At 38.9% G+C, this 24,589-nt stretch overlaps 1 protein-coding gene across 2 annotated transcripts in view; it reads right to left on the bottom strand.

Moving 5' to 3' along the window:
* The window catches only part of ROS1 (ROS proto-oncogene 1, receptor tyrosine kinase), a 112,255-nt gene that overhangs the window by 42,271 nt on the left and 45,395 nt on the right, over window positions 1-24,589 (bottom strand). The window contains exons 19-32 of one of the 2 annotated variants that reach the window (XM_060168411.1): window positions 19,945-20,162; window positions 19,456-19,616; window positions 18,930-19,074; window positions 16,152-16,414; window positions 14,131-14,194; window positions 13,614-13,816; window positions 11,820-12,025; window positions 10,660-10,946; window positions 10,227-10,229; window positions 6,888-7,064; window positions 5,304-5,506; window positions 2,960-3,104; window positions 1,567-1,799; window positions 1,303-1,479 (exon numbers count right to left, since the gene is read on the bottom strand). In XM_060168411.1, coding sequence (XP_060024394.1) covers window positions 1,303-1,479; window positions 1,567-1,799; window positions 2,960-3,104; window positions 5,304-5,506; window positions 6,888-7,064; window positions 10,227-10,229; window positions 10,660-10,946; window positions 11,820-12,025; window positions 13,614-13,816; window positions 14,131-14,194; window positions 16,152-16,414; window positions 18,930-19,074; window positions 19,456-19,616; window positions 19,945-20,162 — 2,485 coding nt within the window. The remainder of the gene's footprint in view (window positions 1-1,302; window positions 1,480-1,566; window positions 1,800-2,959; window positions 3,105-5,303; window positions 5,507-6,887; window positions 7,065-10,226; window positions 10,230-10,659; window positions 10,947-11,819; window positions 12,026-13,613; window positions 13,817-14,130; window positions 14,195-16,151; window positions 16,415-18,929; window positions 19,075-19,455; window positions 19,617-19,944; window positions 20,163-24,589) is intronic. The other variant, XM_060168410.1, reaches the window with a different exon arrangement.

Raw genomic sequence — 24,589 nt, 5'->3', positions numbered from 1 at the left:
GGCCTCTCACTGTTGTGGCCTCTCCCGTTGCGGAGCACAGGCTCTGGACGCGCAGGCTCAGCGGCCATGGCTCACGGGCCCAGCCACTCCACAGCATGTGGGATCTTCCCAGACCGGGACACGAACCCGTGTCCCCTGCATCGGCAGGCGGACTCTCAACCACTGCGCCACCAGGGAAGCCCGCAACTCCATTTTTAAAGAAAAGTGAGGTCATGACTATACTGATTTGTTTTTAAGTTCCCACTAAACAAAACACTCCTAACCAATCTTTACAAATGCGGACACACAAATATATAATAATGAAAAATGAACCATCACAGTTATAAAAACTTAATCATCTATTAAGTACATCAGTATAAAAATTAATGTAGACTTTCCCTAGCAGTGAATTAATTAGATTAACTGATGCTTAAATTCAGTGGGCATTTTTACATTGGTTAACGCGTGAAGATTTTTGGATGAGGAGCCATTTAAACTAGTTTACATGCCAAGATCCAACTAGTTTAGAATAAACTAGTTTTATATTTTACTTCTCTCCTGTTGCTATTCAGCCCTGAAATGGCTGAAAGAACATTTCTAAACAAGGTTTTAGATTTATGTTTGTTCATTTCTTTCCATTTTTTTTCATAGAAAACAGCAAATTGCTTTGGACTTTAAACTGAAGAGCCATGCTGGTAACATCTAAAGTAAGTAAAACATTATGAAACCAGTAAACCATAATTTATACCCTTTTATGTGAAGCCTTTTAAGAGCAAATGAATCTCACTGGGAATTTTTTCCGTCAGAAATTATACCACTTCTATCTGGCAAACCTGAATCAATGAATCTTGTCAAATATATTGCTCATTTATACAACTGGATGCCCTAGAGATATCCTTTAAAAGGCCTTTGATTTATTCTATAGCATAAAACAAAGATTTGCATTAAAAGTGTACAGTGAGGGTTTCCCTGGTGGCACAGTGGTTAGGAATCTGCCTGCCAATGCAGGGGACACGGGTTCGAGCCCTGGTCTGCGAAGATCCCACATGCCGCGGAGCAACTAAGCCTGTGTGCCACAGCTACTGAGCCTGCACTCTAGAGCCTGTGAGCCACAACTACTGAGCCCTCGCACCACAACTGCGGAAGCCCACGTGCCCTAGAGCCCGTGCTCTGCAACTAGAGAAGCCACCGCAATGAGAAACCTGCACACCGCAACGAAGAGTAGCCCCCGCTCGCCGCAACTAGAGAGAGCCCACGTGCAGCAATGAAGACCGAAAGCAGCCAAAAAAATAAATAAATAAAAATTTTTAAAATAAGATGTACCTTTTGGAGTTCAAACCAAAATCTGATAAGGTGAACATTAGATGGAGCCTTCCAATCTAATTGCAAACTAGTGCTCCCTGGAACCAAGGCATGAGGTTTCTCTGGCGTGTCAAACGTTTCCACAGTGACAGGATGACTCTCCGTGCACCACATTTCCTCGGCGTGGCAGGCCAGAACCTTTTTGTAGAAAAGAACAATTGCTTAACTTTTCTAGAACCTTGCACTTGAGAATGGCAATAAAAGTACCCAATATACTAGCCGTACTTTTAACACATAGAGTTTTCCACCAGACAGTCTAGTAACAAGGAGAGAGAGCCTCCCATTTGGATAGTCACTTTGCCTTAGTGGAGTCTCAGGAATGGGAGCCAGTTGAGAGATTGCCACCTGATAGCGGACTGCCTCTTTCGGTCCATTTGGCTTGTGAGATTCTCTCCAGGATATGACGAGGCTGGTGTCTGACTGCACGCTTGTGTTAATGAGCCAAACCGCCTCTGGTACTGAAATAAATAGCAGTGCACAATAAGGCATGTTGCAACAGCACTGAAAGATGGAAAGAAGTAATAGGGTCTTGATTGAGGAATAGGCGTATCATGTGAGCAGAATGAATGACAGATGTTCCAAAGGACAGCCAGCCTCCTACATAATGGTAAGTTAACAGGCTGCCTGAAAGGCTCTCGCTTATTTTTGCCTAATGACTAAATCATTCTCTGGCTGCCGCTCAAGGATATGGCCAATGATGAATAATCCAATTCGGGTGAGTTTTGTGAATGGCATCAGAGATGTGTGAAAGAAATGGCCTCCCCTCATAATAATCGCCACCTCTTATAACACCTTTTCAGATTCTAAATCCACTTTCTTTAAGGCAATGATGTTATATTACTTTACAACTCAGTAGCCTTGGTAAAATTCGCATAGAGAAAAGGCTTGGCTTTCCTAGGTTTCACCACGTGTACAGAGACCTGTAATACATGGGAAGAGAGTGACACTGTGAGGTGAGACCAAAGAATGTGTTTCCAGACACATAGAATTGATGATGATGTTTTGCCATGTAGTTGCTTTTCATTTTGATGGGATATTTTCCATCATCTTCTGGTGTTCGAGTAAGGATCATGTCAACAGAATATTCTCCTAGAAATACATTTTTCTTATTAAGCTTAAAAAAACTCACATAATAAAGATAACTTAGCATCCAGATAAAAACCAAGTATAGGGCTTCCCTGGTGGCTCACTGGTTAAGAATCCGCCTGCCAATGCAGGGGACACAGGTTCGAGCCCTGGCCCGGGAAGATCCCACATGCTGCAGAGCAACTAAGCCCATGCACCACGACTACTGAGCCTGTGCTCTAAAGCCTGTGGGCCACAACTACTGAGACTGCATGCTACAACTAATGAAGCCCACGCACCCTGAGCTCATGCTCTGCAACAAGAGAAGCCACCGCAATGAGAAACCTGTGCACCACAGGGAAGAGTAGCCCCCGCTCGCCGCAACTAGAGAAAGCCCACGCGCAGCAATGAAGACCGAATGCAGCCAAAAATAAATAAATAAAATAAATAAATTTATTTTTTAAAAAAACCCAAAAAACAAATATAGGCACACACAAGCACATATATCACAAAATTCCACTCTAGAAAATCCCACACCGCACCCGTAACTCACCTCCACTTTTAGTTTTTCCCCAAATCTCTTTTCCCAGAGGTAATTGTTCCAAAGGATCTGAATAATAATTCCTTACAGCTGTCCGTATCATATATGTTGAAAATGGTTGTAAACCTTCAATAAGGGCTATACTCTGCTGAAATTCCTGTAATTAATTTAAAAAAATCAGTGTCTTATTTTTTGTACAAACGGGGAGAAATTATTTAATCAAAGAGTAAAAAACTAAAAGACTCAAATATTTTTAATTCATCTTTAAATCTTGGATCATGAGTGACAATCTTCACTGTCCTAGTCTGCCCAGAATGTCTCCAAGAATAAATGCCAAATGATTGGCAGCCTCAGTCAGTTGTGACATAATCATTTCACTTAGGAAGCTGAATTCCCAGAGCACACTATCTCATTAGCGTTGCATTAGAAATTCAGCAGGAAGGTATTGTAAGGATGTGACACATCCGTGAATACAATAAAAGAATAAGCTACATTATCTAATCATTCTCAGAAATAAACTTTAAGAAACTAAAAAGGCTTTCCTTACACTAATGGTTCTCAATTTTGGTTACACTTTGGAAACATCTGGGAAGTTTTAAGAAAATACTGATACCTGGGTCCCACCCCTGAAGATTCTGATTGCATTGGTCTGAGGTGAAGCATGGGCTCAGAAATTTTAAAAGCTTCAATGTGCTGTCAAGTTTGAGAACCACTCACTGCCTTTGGCCCATATTAATCGTTATGAAGACAATAAGAGATAAGCTCTAATAAGAGAAATGACAGAAACCCAATCTTGGTCAGCCAAATGATCCAATCTGTCTCTGAAACGACTTCTGTTAGAAATGTGTAAAGAAAGGTTAAAATAGACAAAATTTTAAAATAAATAAATAAATATATATATATATATATTTTGTGTGTGTGTGGTACGCGGGCCTCTCACTGCTGTGGCCTATCCTGTTGCGGAGCACAGGCTCCGGACGCGCAGGCTCAGCGGCCATGGCTCACGGGCCCAGCCGCTCTGCGGCATGTGGGATTTTCCTGGACCGAGGCACGAACCCGCGTCCCCTGCATCGCAGGCGGAGTCTCAACCACTGCGCCACCAGGGAAGCCCAAAAATAAATATATTTTTTAAAAATAGACAAAATAAAGGAAGTTACAAGAATCAGAAAGAAAGTATATAGTGCTTAACCTCCAATAGATGATGGTCAATTTCACCTTTTGACTTGATTATAAAATAAGCACAAAGAAAAATACTGGATACATACAATTCCATCTCAAAGACAACTGGAACACCCAGGCCAATGATGGAATGAATTGTCTCCATTCATTCATTCAAGAAATATCTAGTAATGCCTATACAATGCCAAGTAGTATGCTAGGTGCTAGGAATACAATGATGAATAAAAACGTAGTCTCTGCATAACAACACATTTCACAACATATAGAAAATAAACAAAAATATAATGTACAATTTTTATATTAGCTACATGCTATGGAGGAAAGGTATACAGAAATGTTCTTTCTGTCCAGTTCATTTCTTACCCCTCAATCTGCTGGAATGGCCACAAAAACAAGTCTCTATCACTTTCTGGGGATAATTAGATAATTAGGGAGGGAAACAAACCCAGCTCTTTTAGGACACTCAGGAAACAGTCACTATAAGGTAATCTACCGACTGATTAGGGTTAATATATTTCCTTGAAGCTTAACTTACTCATAGACAAGAGACTAGATAGAACACAGTATGTTTTTGTTTTTTTTACATCTTTATTGGAGTATAATTGCTTTACAATGGTGTGTTAGTTTCTGCTTTATAACGAAGTGAATCAGTTATACGTATACATATGTTCCCATAACTCTTCCCTCTTGCGTCTCCCTCCCTCCCACCCTCCCTATCCCACCCCTCCAGGCGGTCACAAAGCACGGAGCTGATCTCCCTGTGCTATGCGGCTGCTTCCCACTAGCTATCTACCTTACGTTTGGTAGTATATATATGTCTATGCCTCTCTCTCGCCTCGTCACAGCTTACCCTTCCTCCTCCCCATATCCTCAAGGCCATTCTCTAGTAGGTCTGTGTCTTTATTCCTGTCTTACCCCTAGGTTTTTCATGACATTTTTTTTCTTAAATTCCATATATATGTGTTAGCATACGGTATTTGTCTTTCTCTTTCTGACTTACTTCACTCTGTATGACAGACTCTAGGTCTATCCACCTCATTACAAGTAGCTCAGTCATCTGTAAAAGTTAGCATCACAGTGTGTTTCAGAACATAATATAGAAAATACTATGGCTGAGGATTTTATATCAAAAAAAGGCATCTTGTGAAAAGACAAAGACAACGGGCTCCAACCTTACCAGCATTCTATCTTTCAGTTCAGAGCTGTTCTTCCTGTCATTTACTTCTTTGTAATAAAGCAGGTATGTGGGAGTGGGACTGGTGATGCCATCCCACATGTGGTTTGTCTGGACAGGTGGTAATCTGATTGTGAGGCTGGTATTAGTGGTGTTAAGTATAGTTGGCTCTGCAATATCTGAAGCTAGAGACAGAAATGCTCTATCTAAAATAATAATAAAAAGATTAAATATATACACATGTACGTACAAGAGAAACAGCAGATTTATCTAACATCAAGGATAATATCATATTTTCTTTTTATTTAACTGACAAGGTATGGTACATTGGAGTGTTGGAAATGTTATTCAGGACAGGAAGACACGTTTTTTTCATACGTTTTGAACATGTTAAACGCCTGGGGAAGAGTGCAAAATAACTGGTAATTGCTTACAATTTCCAGCAGATGGAGCTAAACTACCCTTAATTACGTACCTAGACAGTGAATAGCAAAATAAGTTGACCCTTTTTTATTTTGAAGAAAGTAATGAGAGCATTATATCAATCATATTTTTCAATGAATTCCGATTATGAAAACTGATGTTATCTTTAGGACTTTTATTTCTAGGGATATGCGTGTGTGTTCAAACTCAAACAGATATTGCATGGATTTTTTAAATCTCTTAAATGAATTATTTCACCAAAATATGCACTCAGTTTATTTATAAGTTCTCCCATGTTTTCATATTGTATAACTTACGTATTTTATAACTGAATACATTTAAGCAAAGAGGGTTTGTTTTACTCATTTCTCTCCCTCTCTAAGAGGGAATTATACTGAATTTAGAATGACATTGTGACTTTAATGGCAGAGAGAGCTTGTGAAAAAACTCAGAGACCACTTTAGGTTTGAATGTCACCCATGAGGCTATGTAGTGCTGTTTTTGTTTTTGGTTGGTTGGTTTTTATATTTCAAACATTTATTTTATTATGACTCTCAGCAAAAAATATACAGTCAGTTCTGCCATAATGTGATACATGCATTCCTAAAAGTCATTGCATTATACAAAACCCAGAGGGTGTGTGGGGAAAATAGAGTGAAGGGCACAACACTAAAAAACTTCATGAGTGACACATTAAACAAACGAGAGAAACTTAACAAAAATGGTAGCACAAATGTACACGTTAAATGGTTGACATATCTAATCCTATAATACATAGGCATTTTACCTTGAAAAAGACCTGAAATTTTATGCAAAGCTTTTTGACACCACTGGGAGGTCTAAAATATCATCAGGGGAGAAAAAAGACAAAAAGAAGGGAAATTATGGGACTGAGAAGACAAAGAGGATAGACAGAGAGAATGACAGGACAAGGGTTTCCCGTGTCTAAAGTAGCCTGCCACAGCCCAAGCCATGTATACAGATAGAGATAAATTGTGACCCAGGGCAAACAGCAATCACAACGTGCACCAAACCCTGACCGTCTGGAGCAATGCTGAGAGCACAACGAAGAGTTGGAAGGACAGCCCTGGAGGAGGAAACATTATGAAATTTTCCTGACCCTAAACTGGGAGAACAAGCTGATTAAGTATGTGACTCTCTTACCTGGAAAAGGCTGCAGAACTGAACTGTAAACCAAGATATGCTTACTACTTAGGGCCTCCACCTGGGACAGGATGGCCCCATTGCTTTTCTTTGCCTGATAAATTTGTGTGCTGTCCTTTGCTGTGGAGATCCAATAGAGAAATTGTCCATCCACAGTCAAGCTAACAAGCATTTTTCCTGTTGATGAAAAACAGAAAAGAACAAAATACATATCTGACATTTTCTACTCTAAGCAATATGTGAAATCCTTTTTCTATAGCATAACTGAGAAATTTTGAATCTTTCTATTATTTCAATATGAAAAAATAATACCTTTATGTCATTAGCCTAAGGATTTTACAGATATTTTCTCATTCTAGCTCCATATCAAGGCAACAAAGCAAATACTATGATTATTAGTCTCATTTTGTATAAGTGGAAACTGAGGCTTCGAGGGGTTAAATAATTCCCCTCAAGGCCACAAAGTTCGTCAAGGGCAGAGCCAGGATTTAAAGCTTACCTGTGTGATTCCACCCCAAACACCACCAACTGAAGGGAGGTATTAGCTGAGGCACAGGGCTCAGCGCCTTGCTCAGTATATTTATCAATGATTTAGAATGAATGCATAATAAACATATTTATCAAATTTGCAGATAATACACGATTCTTACTGTCACTAGTACATTCAGTCTCTGACTTATTCAAAAATATCACAACAGAATCGTGAAATGGATTGAAATTTAATAGCAACAAATATAACATCCTAAATTCAAGGTTAAAATTAAAACTGTAAATAAGGAATGAAAGAAGTTCTGGCTTAATAATAGTTAACATGAAAAAGACTATGGGTTCTTCAAATGGCAGGCAGCCCAAAGGCCTGATGTCACTTTTAGCTGCAGTAAAAGAAGACCTAGGAAGTCACAGGCCCTCTGTGCTGACCAGAACATACTGAAAGTACAGTGAGTCCTTATGGGACAACATTTAAGAGAACTAAGCAGCTAGAGCGAAACCTCAGGAGGGTGAATAGGGCAAAGAAAGATCTAGAAGTCATACCACCTAAGGGGTACTTAGAGATACTTGAATTTTTTCCTCTAAAGGAAGTGCTTAGCATGGGCTATGGCAGCTGTTTCCACATAGTTGAGTCGCTATCATGTGGAAAGTGATTGATTTATTCTTTGTAAATTTAGAAGTCAGAACTCGGGCCAATGAATGAGAGGAATCGGGAGAAAACTTCGGCTAAACATAAGAAAAATATCTAGCGTTTAGAATTGTGCAAAAATTAAACAGACTTCCTTATAAGGTAGTAAATTGTTTTATAAACAGGTGCTCAAAGAAGGCTGTTTTGGTAGAGGGGATTTCTTCCAATATTATGTCAGCTAAATGATCTCTAAAGTCATTTTAATTTTCTAATTTTTGGACTATGGATTTCAATTGTGGCTTCATGAAAGACTGACTAGTTCTATAGCTATAAAATAATGGCCCAATAGATAACTCTTGTGTATCAGATGTTAAAGAAAAATTATTCTGACACTTGTTTAAATGGTAAGGAAGACTTTAATCAAGGCTGTTGCAATATTGCAGTAGGGGAGGGAGATGTGCACAACTGCAAATACAACAAAGACAACTGGGGGTTGTATCCAACAAGCAGAGGGAGAGAGCAGTCAAGAAAATTACTAAGAGGAGACATCAATGGGAGGGGGATTCTTGCTAAACTGGCCTCATAGGATTTTTGGCCAAGAACATCAAGGGTGGGGGTGAAGAACTTTATCAGATACCAAGACGAGGGATTCTCTCTAAACTGATTTGGCAAGATTCTTGCTAAAACTGGACTCAGCAAGGATGGACAGGGAAGACCAAGTTTGAGGCCTAGTTGAGAAAAGGGCTCACAGGAGCGTAACTAAAGTTTGATCCGGGAATTCCCTGGTGGTCCAATAGTTAGGACTCTGGACTCGGTGCTTCCACTGCAGGAGGCACGGATTTAATCCCTGGTTGGGGAACTAGGATCCAGCAAGCTACTCGGCGTGGCCCAAAATAAAAAAAAAAAGAGCAATTAAAGTTTGATCAAGGAAAGAGTCTTTGTCACACATTCAACAGAATCAAGTTATTCTCCTAATAAGAGAAGTTCAGAACATTATCTCCACTCTTAAGCCCATTGAAAGTACATTGGAATTGCTTCTAAAAGGCTCTGGGGGCTTCCCCATTGGCTCAGCGGTTAAGAATCCACCTGCCAATGCAGGGGACATGGGTTCGAGCCCTGGTCCAGGAAGATCCCACATGCCGCAGAGCAACTAAGCCCATGCATCACAACTACTGAACCCACGTGCCACAACTACTGAAGCCCACGTGCCTAGAGCCTGTGCTCCACAACGAGAGAACAGCAATGAGAAGCCTGTGCACCACAAGGAAGAGTGACCCCCACACACACTCGCCGCAACTAGAGGAAGCCCGCACGCAGCGAGGAAGACCCAACGCAACCAAAAATTAATTAATTAATTAATTTTAAAAAAAAAGCTCTGGCTGGTATGTCAACAAAACCATACATAAAGTTACAACACACAGACACACACACATTTGCAATTTCAAAACTTTACTGTATAAACCAGCAATACCCAATATCACTTTTTTAAAAATAAATTTATTTATTTGTTTGTTTTTGGCTGCATTGGGTCTTCGTTGCTGCACATGGGCTTTCTCTAGCTGCAGTGAGCGTAGGGGGCCACTCCTTGCTGCAGTGCTCAGACTTCTCACTGTGGTGGCTTCTCTTGTTGCGGAGCACGGGCTCTAGGCATGTGGGCTCAGTAGTTGTGGCACACAAGCTTTGTTGCTCCATGGCATGTGAGATCTTCCCAGACCAGGGATCGAACCCGTGTCCCCTCCACTGGCAGGTGGATTCTTAACCACTGCGCCACCAGGGAAGGCCCCCCAGTAGCACTTTTGATGATGGAAATATTTTACATCTGTGCCGCCGAATACAGTGACCATTAGCCGCTGTGGGTTGTGATCATTTAAAATGTGACTAGTGTGGCTGAGGAATTAAATTTTGAATTTTATTTAATTTTAATTAATTTAAACTTAGATCACCACACGTGATTAGTGATTGGATAGTGAGGATTAGACCCTTAAGAATATATGGGGGTATTTAGAGCGTTTTTTTTCTTTTGCAATTACTCCTAATTAGAAGACTTCCAAGTGACTTTAGACTTTCAAATATTTCCTCCACAAGATTGTGAATTTCAACAGATAGACCTGTCAAGTATTGACCAAGTCATGCTGAACATGGAGGCAATGAAATCATCAGCATGGGGGTGGAGTACTGGTGGGAAGATCAGGGATGCCGTAGTTAGGCTCAGTTTCAGATACCAGCTCCTCTATTAACTATGGCCCTTTGGACAAATTACCTTTCTCAGCCTCAATTTCCTCATCTGTAAAATGTGGATACTAGTATCTACTTCACTGAGGTGTTTTGAAGATCAAATGAGATAATACATTTAATAGCCTGCTTAGAACACATAGTTGAGCTCAATAAGTTGTAGTTCTACTGTTAATTATAAAATAACAACAAAAAAAGCCCCCCACAGATCCAGAAAATTATGTGAATGCCTATGTACAATTTGCCTGAAAACAACTTGAATTCTACAAAAACATTTGGCATGGTCTGGAGCAAATACTATATATATATACACACACACACACACATATTCCTTTGAGTATAGGTTGAATGTAACTCCTTTTTAATGGGACAGGAGGGGCTGCCATTATTAGTGAAGATCTACTACACACACGAGTGTCTTACCAAGCAGAGCAGGCATGATGATAACTTGCCAACACTGACATCCTTCCAGATCCATTGCCCAGATCTCTTGCCCTTTGACAAAGTATATCCGTGGTTTCTTTAGGTCAGACGTATCAATAGTCATTGCTCCACTTAACTCGAATTCAGTCACATTGCAAGAACATTGGCTTCTTCCATTTGGATGGTTTATGGCTGGGGGTTGCAGAATTCGGTGCAAGGTCTGGTTGATAATACTGTAGTAGAACATCTGAGATCCAAAATCAGAAACTTCTGTCCAATACAGGCGACTATAGGAACAAAAGGACACTCCAACTTAATGAGTAAAACATATCATTGCAAATATCAGTTTCTAATGAAGATCAATCATTTCTAATGATTGTGGGGACAGATGCCACCTTTAAAAAGAACATGTCCCAGTGTTCAATAACCTTCTGATGGAAGAGATCACAAGAAGTCTAATTTGTAGCATTTTCCAATGATTTCTCAATAAATGTGTTTGCAACGAAAGCGTTGGACTATAATGGCCTTAGGCATTGTATTAAATGGCTCATTACTGGCTCTAAATATGAAACATATTTGCATACTTTTCATCAACACCATCTCCATTCCCTTCCTCTCAAGTTTGTTTCTGTTTCTTAATACTAGTTACCAATCTAGTTTCAAGATAGACTATAACCATGCTTATGGCACAAACAAAATATAACTCTTCAGCCGGAGAAACTGCTATTCAGTTGCTGAATGGAGGCCTTAAAATTAATCTCATAAGGACATTAATTAAAGATGGATGAGCCCAGAATAGCATTTACTATGGAAAACATGCTTCCTGTCTATCTCCTGCTCATTTCCTGCTGCCGTCTCAGTCCCCTTCTTGTCCTTACCAACTGGGGATATTATTAAATTCACTGGTATAAAAATATCCTTTGGTTTCCCGCTGGTAATTAACCTAACTTTAGGTTAGTGGAATTGTCAGTATGGATTAATTTTATATATTGGTGGTTGTAGGCTCATCATTTATATGTAGAATTACTATAAGTTAACATCAAGAACATTAAGTATCTTACTGTCCCAACATTGACTCTAATATTAAACCAAAAATACTACATTAAATATGTCTATGTCTATTTCATCACAATAGAAACAGACACTCACGCTTCACATACCTTAAGAAAGGATATACAGAAAAAGAGATTATTGTTGAATTTCTGTTGCAAATTTTCAGCTTCCTGAGATATTTCACCTTGTTTTCAAGATCTACATCAAATATTTGCATTCCATTTTGTGATTCTTTCAGTACAAAGTAGAGGTGCCTTGAAATCCAGTCAATTGTAATAATTGTGATATCAAAAACCAGTGCATCTCGGAAAATCTTAACAACAGGTAGAAAACACAGCCAAGAAGATAATGCTCATTTTCTTCAACTCTGAGGACTTTTTTTGTAGTCACTCGATTTCTTATTTACTGCACTTCTCTTCTGTAATCCAAAATCTCGGTAACTCTGGACTGTGTGCCACTGTAACACTGGTCCTCTTCTCACATTGTATATTTTCCCTGGTTAATTTCAACTACCATGGCTTCAACTGTAATCCATAGACCGGAGCTACAAATTCACATCTTCAGGCAAGATCTCTCATTGAGTTACTGCTTCAAATATCAAACTGCCTCCCGAACATCTCCAAATGAATGATCTCAGAAAACAAAATTCATCACCCCACCCCCCAAACCTCCTTTTCTCCTGCATTTTATATTTTTATGGATTTCCAACACTCACCTGAAGAGCAGTCTCGACAACTGTGGTTGCCCCTTGACTTCTTCCTCCCATTACTACCCATAGCCAATTAGTCCCATTTTAAATATCTCCTGAGTTTGTCCTCTCCTCTCTTACCTCAGTGTCTCTCACTTCCTGCCTAACATTTCCTGTCTGGATTCCTGTGATAGTTCCCGATTGCCTCAGACTTAACCTTCTCTTCTTTGCTAACAGAGAGGTCTTCCTAAAACAAACCTTCTCTTCTTTGCTAACAGAGGGGTCTTCCTAAAACACTACTTGATCATGTTAATGACCCACTAAATTTCTTGAATGGCTTGATGTTGGCTTCAAAATTGACACTCATCTCCTTGGCACCGTAAAGAAGGTCCCTTATATTTAGGCTCTTGCCCTCCTCTTCAGCTTTACCACCTGCCTCTTACTCTGCCCTGACCCCCACCTCCATTCCAAGCTCCTAGTTACAGCTCCCCGAACAGGCTATGGCTCTCTGGTTTCCCGGACTTTGCTGCTCCCTCAGCTTTTCCCCACATTCACCTGGTTCATCTTATTTGTACCCAAGATGTCTTTCCACTCTACCACCACCACCACCCCTCCATCCTGGATGAAGCATCCTTTCTCTGTGATTCCACTGCATCCTGCCCTCAGCATAGCACTTACAGTCTTCCGCCTGTCTTCTCCACTAGCTAACAGTCAGTGAATACCTACCACATTCCAGGCGTTGTGCTAAATGCCTTACATGGATTAGCTCATTAATCTTCACCCTAAGATGAGGGACTATGCAACCATAGTGGTTAAATAAGTTGCTGATGGTCACAGTTCTAGCATGTAGTAAAGTCAGAATTAAATTCTAGGTTGTCAGGTTTTAAGGCTCACCCTCTTAATCACCATGCCATACTGTCTTACCCTTGTTAGACTAATACTAGACTGGATTTGTTCAAGGACTGTGACGTTCTGTTTTCCCTCTATCTCAGGTAACACAGTGCCTTAAGCCCAAGAACTGTTTGCTAAATTAAGCCTGAATCACATCTGCACAAAACATAACCTGAATTCATTTGTGACTAAATACACAACATCTGTCCTTTTCAACCATTCTAATCTTAATGGCTCAACCACTGGCTCGTCATTTTCATCACAGCGTTGTGTGATATGCAAATACTCCACTTCCTTTCAGAAGAATTACATAGCGAAATACCTCAGAGCTGGACTGATTGTGCATGTTGAGGAGGAGGAGTGAGTCTCCCTGAGCATAGTATGCCAGTGCGTCATCAGCTGTGTAGCCCATGGCACCAACGTCACCTTCTGCCAAAAGTGTCCATACAACTTGATTTCGATCCATATCTAACAAAACTATCTTGTTGTCAAAAAAAGTTATGAGGTATGGAAATGCATTGATCTCTAAAAACAAAAAACAAGTAGTTAATATGTATGAGAAAAAGAACTTTAGCAAAATCCCTTGATTCAACATCAGGCCATTCTGAAATCCGTGAGTCTCCTTTGGACTCATTTACTAAACCCGTCTCAATGGATTCTGCCTGGGTGCTCTAAGCCTAGGTTTATTTAAGCGTGTTTGGTGATGATGAAAATCGATTATTTTATTTGACTTTAATTTCAGCTCAGAGATAGCACTTGGGTATCCCTGAGAATACTAAGGGTCAAAAATGTTTTTAAATCACTAGTTGTTATTTGCACAGGTTTTAGATAATAAATACCTGATGTTTTGGACTTTACTATGTCAGAAAATGGTCCAGGTCCTTTGGATGTGAAGACTCGAACCTAAAGAAAGAAAAGGATACAAAAATGTGCATTCAAAAGTGTCCTCAGTGACAACAGTTAAGTTCTGAGACTGATAAATTATTGAATGTTTCATTTCACAATTATGAGATATATCATGAATAGGTTCAGTTATTCACATCTAAGTATATAGCAAAAAATTACTAAGAGGAAAAATATTGTCCCAAACAATTTTTGGTAGGATTGTTTTGTCCAGAAAAGTACAAAGTAATGGCACAAACCTCTATTGCAAAAGATCTGAATTTCTATAAAACGTCTTTAGCTATTTCCAAAATTAAATTACATGGAACATTTAACAGAAACAAAACCATACAGATTATGGTAAACTTCCACTTTATCATGAAATCAACAAGAAGCTTCAAATAACTAAATTTACTGTACTTTTTTAAAAGAAGATTTATAAAAAGAAAATAGTAATTAACCCTTATATTTGAAAATGAGTTGTGCATTTCAAACCACTTTTACGTATATTATCTCTTTTGATCCTCACAACTACTAAGAGTAGGAACTGGACAGAGATCATAATTAGGGGAGGCAACCTATCCGCAATGACACATGTAGAAACTGGCATAAAACTAAGTCTTCTGAGGTCTGTATGCTTTCCTTCCCACTGTGCCAAGCTGCGTTCTAACAGCAAAGTTTTTTTAAACAATTTTTATTACATGTCTCTTATTATATAATAATTATTTCCACTTCCAAAACTTGCCTGCGTTCTATAGCCTAAAAGAAAATTGCCATCCATAATGGTGGCCTTGAAAGATAGAAGCTCAAGTGCCCTCTCAATCAATGAAACATTGGATTATTTTTATTATACTTCTAGAATTAAATCTCTTTTACTATATTCTGTTTATTACTATCTGTGTATGATGTGCGTGCATGTGTGTGTGTTTATCATGGTGCATATATATATCAATCAGTCTTCACTTTTGCACTGGACCGTGTTAAGTAAAACTCAACGCCTATACATGCAGATCACTTTGCAAAGCTCTGTGGTGACTGAGATTTGAACCAATATAAACATATAGGCAAATACACTTAACCAGACTATTTATTTAACTGGAACACACGTAATTCTTAACAAATAGGAATGTGTGTTATCTTTAACTTTTATGTACAACTGTTTTGATTAGTATATGTAGACCTAATATATTATCAAAATAATTACAGAATTAGAATTTTACAAAAAGAAAATAGATCCTCTGGAAACCACAAATCTCTAAAACACTCCCCAAAACATTCTGTTCCCCAAAATGAAATGGAAAATAACTCTAAATATGTACAACCTTGTCACCAACCTGGTATATAATGACGATGTGAAAATCATCAGGCTATCTACCATAAGGGGAAAGCTATGTCATATTATATTTAAAATGCCAAAATAGGTGGCAGTCGTTTTTCCTTTTGACTCCTACTCTCTCGAACTTTCTCCTCTCTCCGCAGCCAGGTGATAAATGTGAGATGTCAACTACCCAGACCCTCAGCTTTTATTTCCTTTAGTAGCTGCAATTGGGGGCGTCCAGATGACTTCCAGCAGTTGATGTAATATAGTGGAAAGGACTCTAGAAGCTAGACTGTAGCACACCACTTCCCAACCACGCAGCTTTGGTACCTCACTGATACACCCAGGGACATGGCTTTTGCTTCACAGTGTGAGGATCAAATGAGATAATGAATATAAAAGCACCTAGTGTGGTACATGGCCTATAGTGGTGGAGCCAAAAAATAATGTTTGTTCTGAATCTGGAAGCAAGAAAATTGTCAAGATGTCCTTTACCCTAGCTGTCCCCTCTCCCTTCTGTACCTTTGCTGTCCACTTGACCTCTGTGATCACAGCATACATGAAATTATTGACAGAGCGGCAGAATTCTTAACCTGGTCCTTTAATCCACCTTTTGTCTACACTATTCAGACCCCTGTATCCCTGTTTTCACTCTCATACCTGGAAGGCAACACTGTACCCAAGACTCATACCCTCAAGTTGAAAAGACATCACTGAGGAAGTGACATTGACAGCAATCCAGTCTTTGAATGTTTTGTTTGTGTCGCTTTGGTTGGATATTTGATAGAAAATTTCGAATCTTGTTAACACACCATTTTCGTGCTTAGGCTTATTCCACCTAAACTCCACCACAACTTCATTCTTATTGTGGTATTTTTCACTTGGTGATATAAATATTCTGGGATTCTCTGGTGCTGATGGAACTGAAAAGCAGAGACACAGGGCAGAAAACAATACGAGGTCAACTTCTACCACTCATGATGAGGGTGCAGAGCAACTGAGTAACAGATATTTCTCATTCCTGACAGTTAAGGTATATCTATCTTCTTCTTAAAGATCTTCAGGAGAGAATATTCCATAGATTTCTTCAGGAACCTGTCCTGATATTTCTGCAACTCTTCCTTTTCTCCAACCCAAATCCTACTTACTACCACTGAGGCACCCCTTTCTCATCTGTGGTCTGTGTACATGGAAGCTGGCTAGTTCACCTTATAAAATACAGTATTTACTCTCACTCTGGAGGCGGAAGTGGCAGTCACCAGGAAGGAAGACACTATGTCCAGCCTTCAGCCAGTTCCGGGTGTAAAATACAGCATATCCAGGGTCTATCCTCTCACCGTGAAGCCTCTCTGAGAGTGTGGCTTAGTCGTTGCCATCTGTTCTGGGGCCACATCAAGAAATTTAGCCTCTCCCAAGCCTTTAATTCATTTCTCTCTCTCTCTCTCTCTCTCTCTCTGTCAATCCAGAGAAATTCCTCTGCCTGATTTCCAGGTCATTCCATCCAAGACATCCCTCTTCTTTCTTAGGATTCCTCCCTAGGTCCCCTCCCACTCTGCCGCTCCAATCACATTGCTCCGTAATGTTCAACACTCACATCGTTATCCAATCCCCAGACCTTCTTGCACTGTATTTACACGGGATAAACCTCTTCTTGCTGCATGCCTTAGAGCCCAGCTAAAGTTTCCACTCCCCAAAGGCCTTCCCCAGCCATCCAAGCCTGCGTGTATGGCCCTCTCATAAGAATGCTGAGAGGCAGCCTGATAGAGGTGAAGGTTTCATAGCCTCCTTATTCACTCTATGCCACTGCTACTCAGTTGTCACTGTCTTATTTCTTTGATCATTAGCAGCGTCTGCGTTTATCTCTCTACTGCCTTATGAGCTCCGTCAGAGAGAAAGCACCTTTTCTTATTCCTTATTAAATCCCCCCAAATCTAGTAAAGGACTGGCACAGTAAATGCTTAATAAATATTTGTCAGTTTGAATAATTTCCAACTATCTTGTAAACTCCCCGAAGGCAAGGGCCAAATCTTATCCTTTTTCCTTATTTCAGAGTGTTGATGGCCCCTAGCCCCCAGTGCATCCCCTGATAGTCAAGTCCATTTCCACAGAAGAAGCCAACCAAAGCTGCCATCCCAAGACAATCTCAAAGAGAGCATACCTGGATCCAAATGCTAACTGCTCCACAACCTGCCCAGGCTCCACTATGTTCCTGTTATGAGACTCATGGATAAATATTGTTGATAAAATCTTAACAGTTTAAAAAAAAATTGCAACAGTGAACGTATGTCTGTTTATTGAGCTCTTACTGCCTGCCAGGTCCCGTGCTAGGAAGTTTATATAAATTAAATCAACATGATAAGATCACTCGCCAGTGTCTGCAAAAATGACTGAATGGAGATTTGAAGAAACTAGAGTGAAAAGTCCAGATTAAGCCCCAGCCCTGTCACTCACTCGCTAATTTACATTGGGCAACTCCCAGGCTTCCATTTTTCTCTTAGCATAACCAAGATAATAACATCTGTCCTACCTACCACAGAGATGATACAATGATGTTGAGGGTCACTGAAATGATACAATGATGTTTCTGACACATGATAGGGATGTAATAAATGTTTAATAAAGGAGTGATATATATAAATGTGCTTTGTACACTTTAAAGTGATATACACACGTAAAGGTGTGGCTAATTTCCTTTTAAAAAATATATTCCAAAGAAAAACATTTTTTAAAAATTTAGAGGGACTTCCCTGGTGGCGCAGTGGTTAAGAATCCGCCTGCCAATGCAGGGGACGTGGGTTCGAGCCCTGGTCCGGGAAGATCCCACATGCTGCGGAGCAACTAAGCCCGTGCGACACAACTACTGAAGCCCACGTGCCTAGAGCCCGTGCTCTGCAACAAGAGAAGCCTCCGCGGTGAGAAGCCCCCTCACCCCAACGAAGAGTAGCCCCCGCTCGCAGCAGCTAGAGAAAGCCTGCGCGCAGCAACGAAGACCTAACACAGCCAAAAATAAATAAATTAAATACATTTTAAAAAAAATTTAGACATCGATATTCACCTACAGAAGATTCTGAGTTACCATCTGTGAGAACACCTCCTGGTAAACCTGCCTTCCAGGAAATTTTTACTGTTCTTAAATCCCCTTTGTCTTTATGAAGCATCTCACAAATTACCTGAACCATGTTTCTGCATTATATACATACTGTATATCATTACAGTCAAGTGAAACAGCCTTTAAGAAATCTTTGAGATATTCGTTAGGAATAAATTATGCAGATTTATTTTAATGGTGCTATTCTAATCTCCAGAAAGTCATTAAAGAGTATTGAATCTAAACACATCTGCAAAACTGAAAGTTACTTTTAAAAATTATTAACTCTCCATTCTAGATCATGAAGGTGAGATTCTGTCTTTTTTTTAAAGAGATTTTAACCCCTGTACCTGTTTCAGGTGCTCGGAGTGATAGAGATGTTTTGGGGCCCTTTCCCCAGTAGGTATAAGGAGTGACAGAAAGATTAAATAAGGCATAGGGCACCAGCCCTTCCACAGTAAATACAGGTAAAGAATGTTGTTCACTAGACAGGAACTAAAATATAAGCACAAAACATTATTTTCTTAGGGAGAGAATCATAACATCTTTTATTCCTAATTAACTAAAATCTTCAAACTTTGGTTCACATGTAAAGTTAAACCTTGCAATTTTGGAAACACTAATGTTGGTAAATTCCATGTTGTTTCACGAGGACCAGTGTATCTAACACACCAATGGTTAACACTAACCACAAAGCAATCAGAGACTGGCTATAAAAAGGAGTTCTCAGGAATAATCTTAATAATCAAATGCTACAGGAACAGGGAGGGAGATGAGCTTGGCTAAGTAAAGAAAGTGGCAAATCAGTGTGGGCAGGGCTGACACAGATGGTACACTCTGTTTGAAAAATGGAAGTTACTAGAACCAATGCCATACCTTAGAATGAGCACTAAGTTCCACACTGTAGAAAATTACACCCCAATCCACTGCTGGGGAAGCATTCCAGAGGATTTGAAAACTCGAAGCATTTCCTTCAATCATAAATGAAGACTCTGGAATGGCATCTGGGATAACCTTAGGGGTAAAGGAAAAGTTCCCTATGGGATGAAAGAAACAATAGAGAAAGAAAGAATTTAGGATTTATCAATTATCACAGATACATGGAAGATTAATAGAAATTACTAATAATTAGAACCAAAACAAAATTTTTCTTTCCTTTAACATATCCTGAAAATCATCTTTCTCTGACTGTTTCAGGATGTAAATTTGGGTTAAGAGTCAAATGACTGCAAGCAAATTAACAGAAACTACTAAAGCCTTTTTTCCTCTTAAAACATAATTCTAAAGAAAAAAAAACCCCAACCTTAACATTTATGTAACAGAAAGTATGGAGAAGAGAGGTTATGAAGGAATAAAATATCGTACCTGGCAGAGGCTTGAGGGATGTCTGAATAATTGTGAACTGATTAAATTTGGCTGGTTCCAAAACAGAGACACTAGTTCTCTGATCTATTTCCTGAGCTGTAATAATCCTAAAGCCATTGATCCAGAAGAGCCGACCACTGTAGTACATCAGTGTGTTCTGGGAAATGTCAGAAGTACTCCAGGCTGCGAACTCTGTGATGGTGGTGTCCCCAGCAGTGCTGAAACAGGACGTCAATTAGTATTTCTATCTGGAGTGGGGTAAGGGCTGGTGCATTCAAGTACTAGAGAGAATGTGTGTTTGTGTGTGTTTGAAAACAAAGAGAAAATACTTTGCAACAATAATTGGCATTCTTCTTAATTCCATATTAAGTTGATTTTTACATTTTATATGAGGTATACCGAAAGCAAGTTTCCTAGGGTTTTTCTTATGAATGTGATATTGCAATAGCAAGAGTGTTACACAGATTTTAATAAATCCTTGTGATTTTTATCAAAAAAAATTTTTTACCCTACATCAAAGGCACAACCCATTGATTTGTTTCTCCTCATTGCATCATGCCTTCCTCCTATTCTTGGCTAGTCATCTTATTTACTCACCATTCTTTATTCTAGGTTGTTTAGTCCTTCACTTTATACTATTCACAACTGTCTGTTGCTTCAACGATACTTATCAACTTCCACAGCTTAGTCCAAATGCTCCGTTTCAGACCAGGGAATTCAAGGAAACAGACTATTGTTTTAAACTGCTTTTAAAGTCTTTTTCTCAATGACAAGGAATTTTATTTTAAAAATCTGCTTGGTTGTTTCTAAAATTACACCAGTTGTCTGGTTCTCACAATAACTATCTCAATGTTCTCAGCCTTTTGGAGCAGTTATTTCACTTTTTTTAAATGATTTCTCTAAATTTTTTTAAAGTGTTGACATTCCCTTCTTTAGAAAAGTATGGCACTTAAAATCAAAATAAATAAAAGTTTTGTTTTGAGAGTTTCATAATACTTCCTTGAGAAAACGGAAACTACCTCCAAGGACCTGAGAGGTGTCAGACTTATAAAGAAAAAGTATATTCACTAGTACTATTCCCATAGTCCTTTTTCTCATAAAATAGTCTTTATTCATACCTACTCAGATGTGAAGGCAGCACCTGGTTTGCCTTTTGGCCTTTCACCCACTTGTCTAATTTTACACTTTGTCGTTTCCACTTCTCATTAGAACTTTCCAGTAACCTTGGTGAGGTATATAAAACTTAATTCCATATGGAAAGAAGCTCACCAAGCAGGATGCACTTGGCCTGAGAAGGCTGGCCCTTCTGGACCACACACAGAGCTGCTGCAGCCTAGATGCTGTGAATGTGTTCATGTTAGCCTTGCTCACAGGTCGTTTGTTCAGCATTCCCAAAACAGTCCCCAGGGCAGAGATTTCCCTGCAGGGTGAGACTGGAGATCCTTAGTTGTCACTGGCTTGGATTGCCCCTCATTTCCAGCTGAAGACTCCTCTCCTGTAAATATCTCCTGGGCTGGTCGGAAAACTCTTGCCATCTGGTGTTCATCGCAATTTCAGCACAACTTCCTCACTTACAGGAGATGAGTACCTCAAACCCTTCAGTCCTCAGACAGGTAGAGCTGGATTTAAATCAAAGCTCAACAACAAAAAAATCATTAAAAGGTAAACCCTTCCATGAAGCATGAGCTGTGTATAGAGGTCAGCTGAGGTTACTCTACTGAGGGCTTACTCATTTATTCGTTCGTTCAGCAAATGTTGGGTGCCTAGTTCTGTGTTGGCCACTAGGAATACAGTGGTAAATAAGACAAATACAATCCCTGCCCTCATAAAATATACAGCCTAGCAGAATAGGCAGGTAATGAGCAAATAACTACACCATTGAATGGCACTGTAAAAGGAAAGGTAGAGTGGGCTCCTAAACAAGGAGACCTAATGGGGTCTGGTCAGAGAAAGCCACTCTTAGAGAACAATGTTTAAGCTGAGCCTTGCAATCTGAACACAAAGTAACCAAGAGAACTGGGTTTGGGGACCATTTTAGGCAGAGGGAACAGCAGGATGTAGGCTCCTTTGGAGCAATATACTCAGTCCTGACATGACTAAATATGCCTGAACTTTTATGACAGATGCACCCTTTTCAACCTCCAAGACAGATATGTTGTTATAGATTATATATATATATGTCGGTAATAGATTCATTCTTTAATAAACCAAAGGGAATGGCTGTACATAGGAAAGGGAAGAGCAGTTTGAAAGGCAGCTTACAGTTGTCAAGTTCTGAATATGCTGAACGACAGCAGACAGCTAATCTCATCTCTACTCTATGCTAGAACTACACTGTCCAGTAATGTAACCACTAGGCCACAGGTGACTACTGAGCCCTTGACATGTGGCTACTACAATTGAGGAGCTGAGTTTTTATGTTATTTAATCTTAATTAATTTAGGTTAAAATTTTAAGCTAATATTTGATTTATATATTATGAATCATATGTATGATTTACTGGAAAACTTTAAATATTTTGGAAAAACTTGGGTACGTAAATCAACTTTTTCAATTGTAAATTTTATAAAATCTAACTGCAGATCAAGTATTTCCTATGAAAACTTAGTGTGCAAAATGAGATGTGCAGTACATGTAAAATACACCCAAGCTATCCAAGAATTAATATGAAAAAGGAATACAAATAACTCATTAATAAGTTACCTATATGCTTTTACTTTTTAAAATGAGGCAACAGGAAATTTACAATTATATATGTGGCTCACATTAGTTGTATTGGGCAGTGCTGATCTAGACTAGAGGTGAGGAACTTAAAATGCAGAAGAAGGAAGCTTGATTATATATTAGGAAAAATTTTCTGCTTGTAAGATGGCTTTGGAATCCCTGTCTCTATGTACAGCTTTTTTTTCCCCCAGTGTGATAAAAAGGCAAGTCTTACGTGGAGGGCAAAATTGCCTGTCCTTTGTGTAACCTTGTCAAGATCTGCTGCACTCCACTGGGCATGCAGACAAGGAAAATTATTAACCTTGAGATAAGGAAATGCATTTTTAAAGGAGAAACTTCCTTCCTCTATCTGGTAAATCCAGTAGTACTGATTTTTCTGGACACCTGAGGAGCTGGGCTCTCAACGCCAGCTAGCCTGTCCTCTGGAATGTACAGACAGAGAGAGTGAGCCGTAATCCTTCAGGACACTGTCACTTTGAACACTGTCTATATCTCACAGACAGATTCTTTTGACAATCACATCGCCAGTATCTTACATTTCTAGGGAAGGGAACAACCAGTTTTCTATGGTTCACAGTTGGGAAATGAACAAGAGCTGTATGTTATAGCTGATATGAAATAAATGATTAATCAGATTTGCTGTGTTTATGCTCGTATGCATTATAGGTTTATAAACATATACTCCTTTTTTATAGTCTCTATGATTAAGAGTTTTTCCATAAACCAAAAAATATATATTTTTTAATCTAAAAGTAATTTTGACATTGTCTTCATAGAGCACAAATTCTTGGTCTTTGTAAGATTAGACTCTTTTGAAAATTTGATGAAATGAATGGATGCTCAATTTCCAAGCACTCACACACCACCTGAAGCCCTCCATGAACTCCCTAGGGGGTCCAAGAACCCAATGTTAGAAATCTCTGCCCTAGAGCAGGACCTTTTGTTTTACTTTAACCTTTTCCTATCTCTCTAATTTACCATGTGACAGTCGGCAAATTTATACACATCTGTGGTTTCAGTTTCCTCATCTATGTAATAATATGACCTCTAAATTCTCCCTTTAACTGCTGTTCTTTAATGATTTTATGTCCTGTATTTTAATTTGAGATATGTAACTGTTTCCTTGAAGTTAAAAACTATTGGCTGTTTAAACTAAAAATAGTAGTGAACATGGATTTTAGAGTGTAGATGAAAGTAAAACATATGACAACAAGAACCCAAAGAGTGAAGGGTAATAATTGGAAACATATCACCATAAAGTTTTAAAATCATTTATGAAGTAAGAATATTTTGAATATGACTGTGGTAAGTTGAAGATATTTAATGTTAAAAATGCATATTTTACTCTCTAAAGCAACCTAAAGAAAATTATAAATACACATAATTAAAATGTTGTGAGAGGAGATAAAATGGAATACTAAAAAAGTATTTTATTTACCCTCAAAAATGCAGAGAAGTAGAACAGAGGAATGAACAGCTGATGAGACAAATGGAAGTCAAACACCAAGATGGTAGACTTAAATCCCAACATATCAATAATTATATTAAATGTAAATGAATCAAACACCCCACTTAAAAGGCAGAAATTGTCAGACTGCATAAAAAAGCAAAACTTTATATGCTATTTACAAGAGACACCTTTTAAATGTAAAGACGAAAATTGAAAGTAAAGAGATATAAAGAGCTGTACCATGCAAACACTAAGCATAAGAAAGCTGCTATGACTTTCCTAATACTATCAGACAAAATGGTCTTTAAGATGAAGAATATTACCATAGATGAATGAGGATATTTTATAGTAATAAAAGGAAATACAATGTAATCAAGTATATAGATAACAATACTAAATACAAAGCATGCAGATACATCAACTAAAGAGTTATAGGCAAATCTATAATCATAGTTGGAGACTATATTAAGA

Source organism: Lagenorhynchus albirostris, chromosome 12 (assembly GCF_949774975.1).
Source record: "Lagenorhynchus albirostris chromosome 12, mLagAlb1.1, whole genome shotgun sequence".
Taxonomy (NCBI): Eukaryota; Metazoa; Chordata; class Mammalia; order Artiodactyla; family Delphinidae; genus Lagenorhynchus; species Lagenorhynchus albirostris.
Note: the sequence above shows the minus strand (reverse complement) of the source record. Positions and strands in the feature narration are given on the sequence as shown.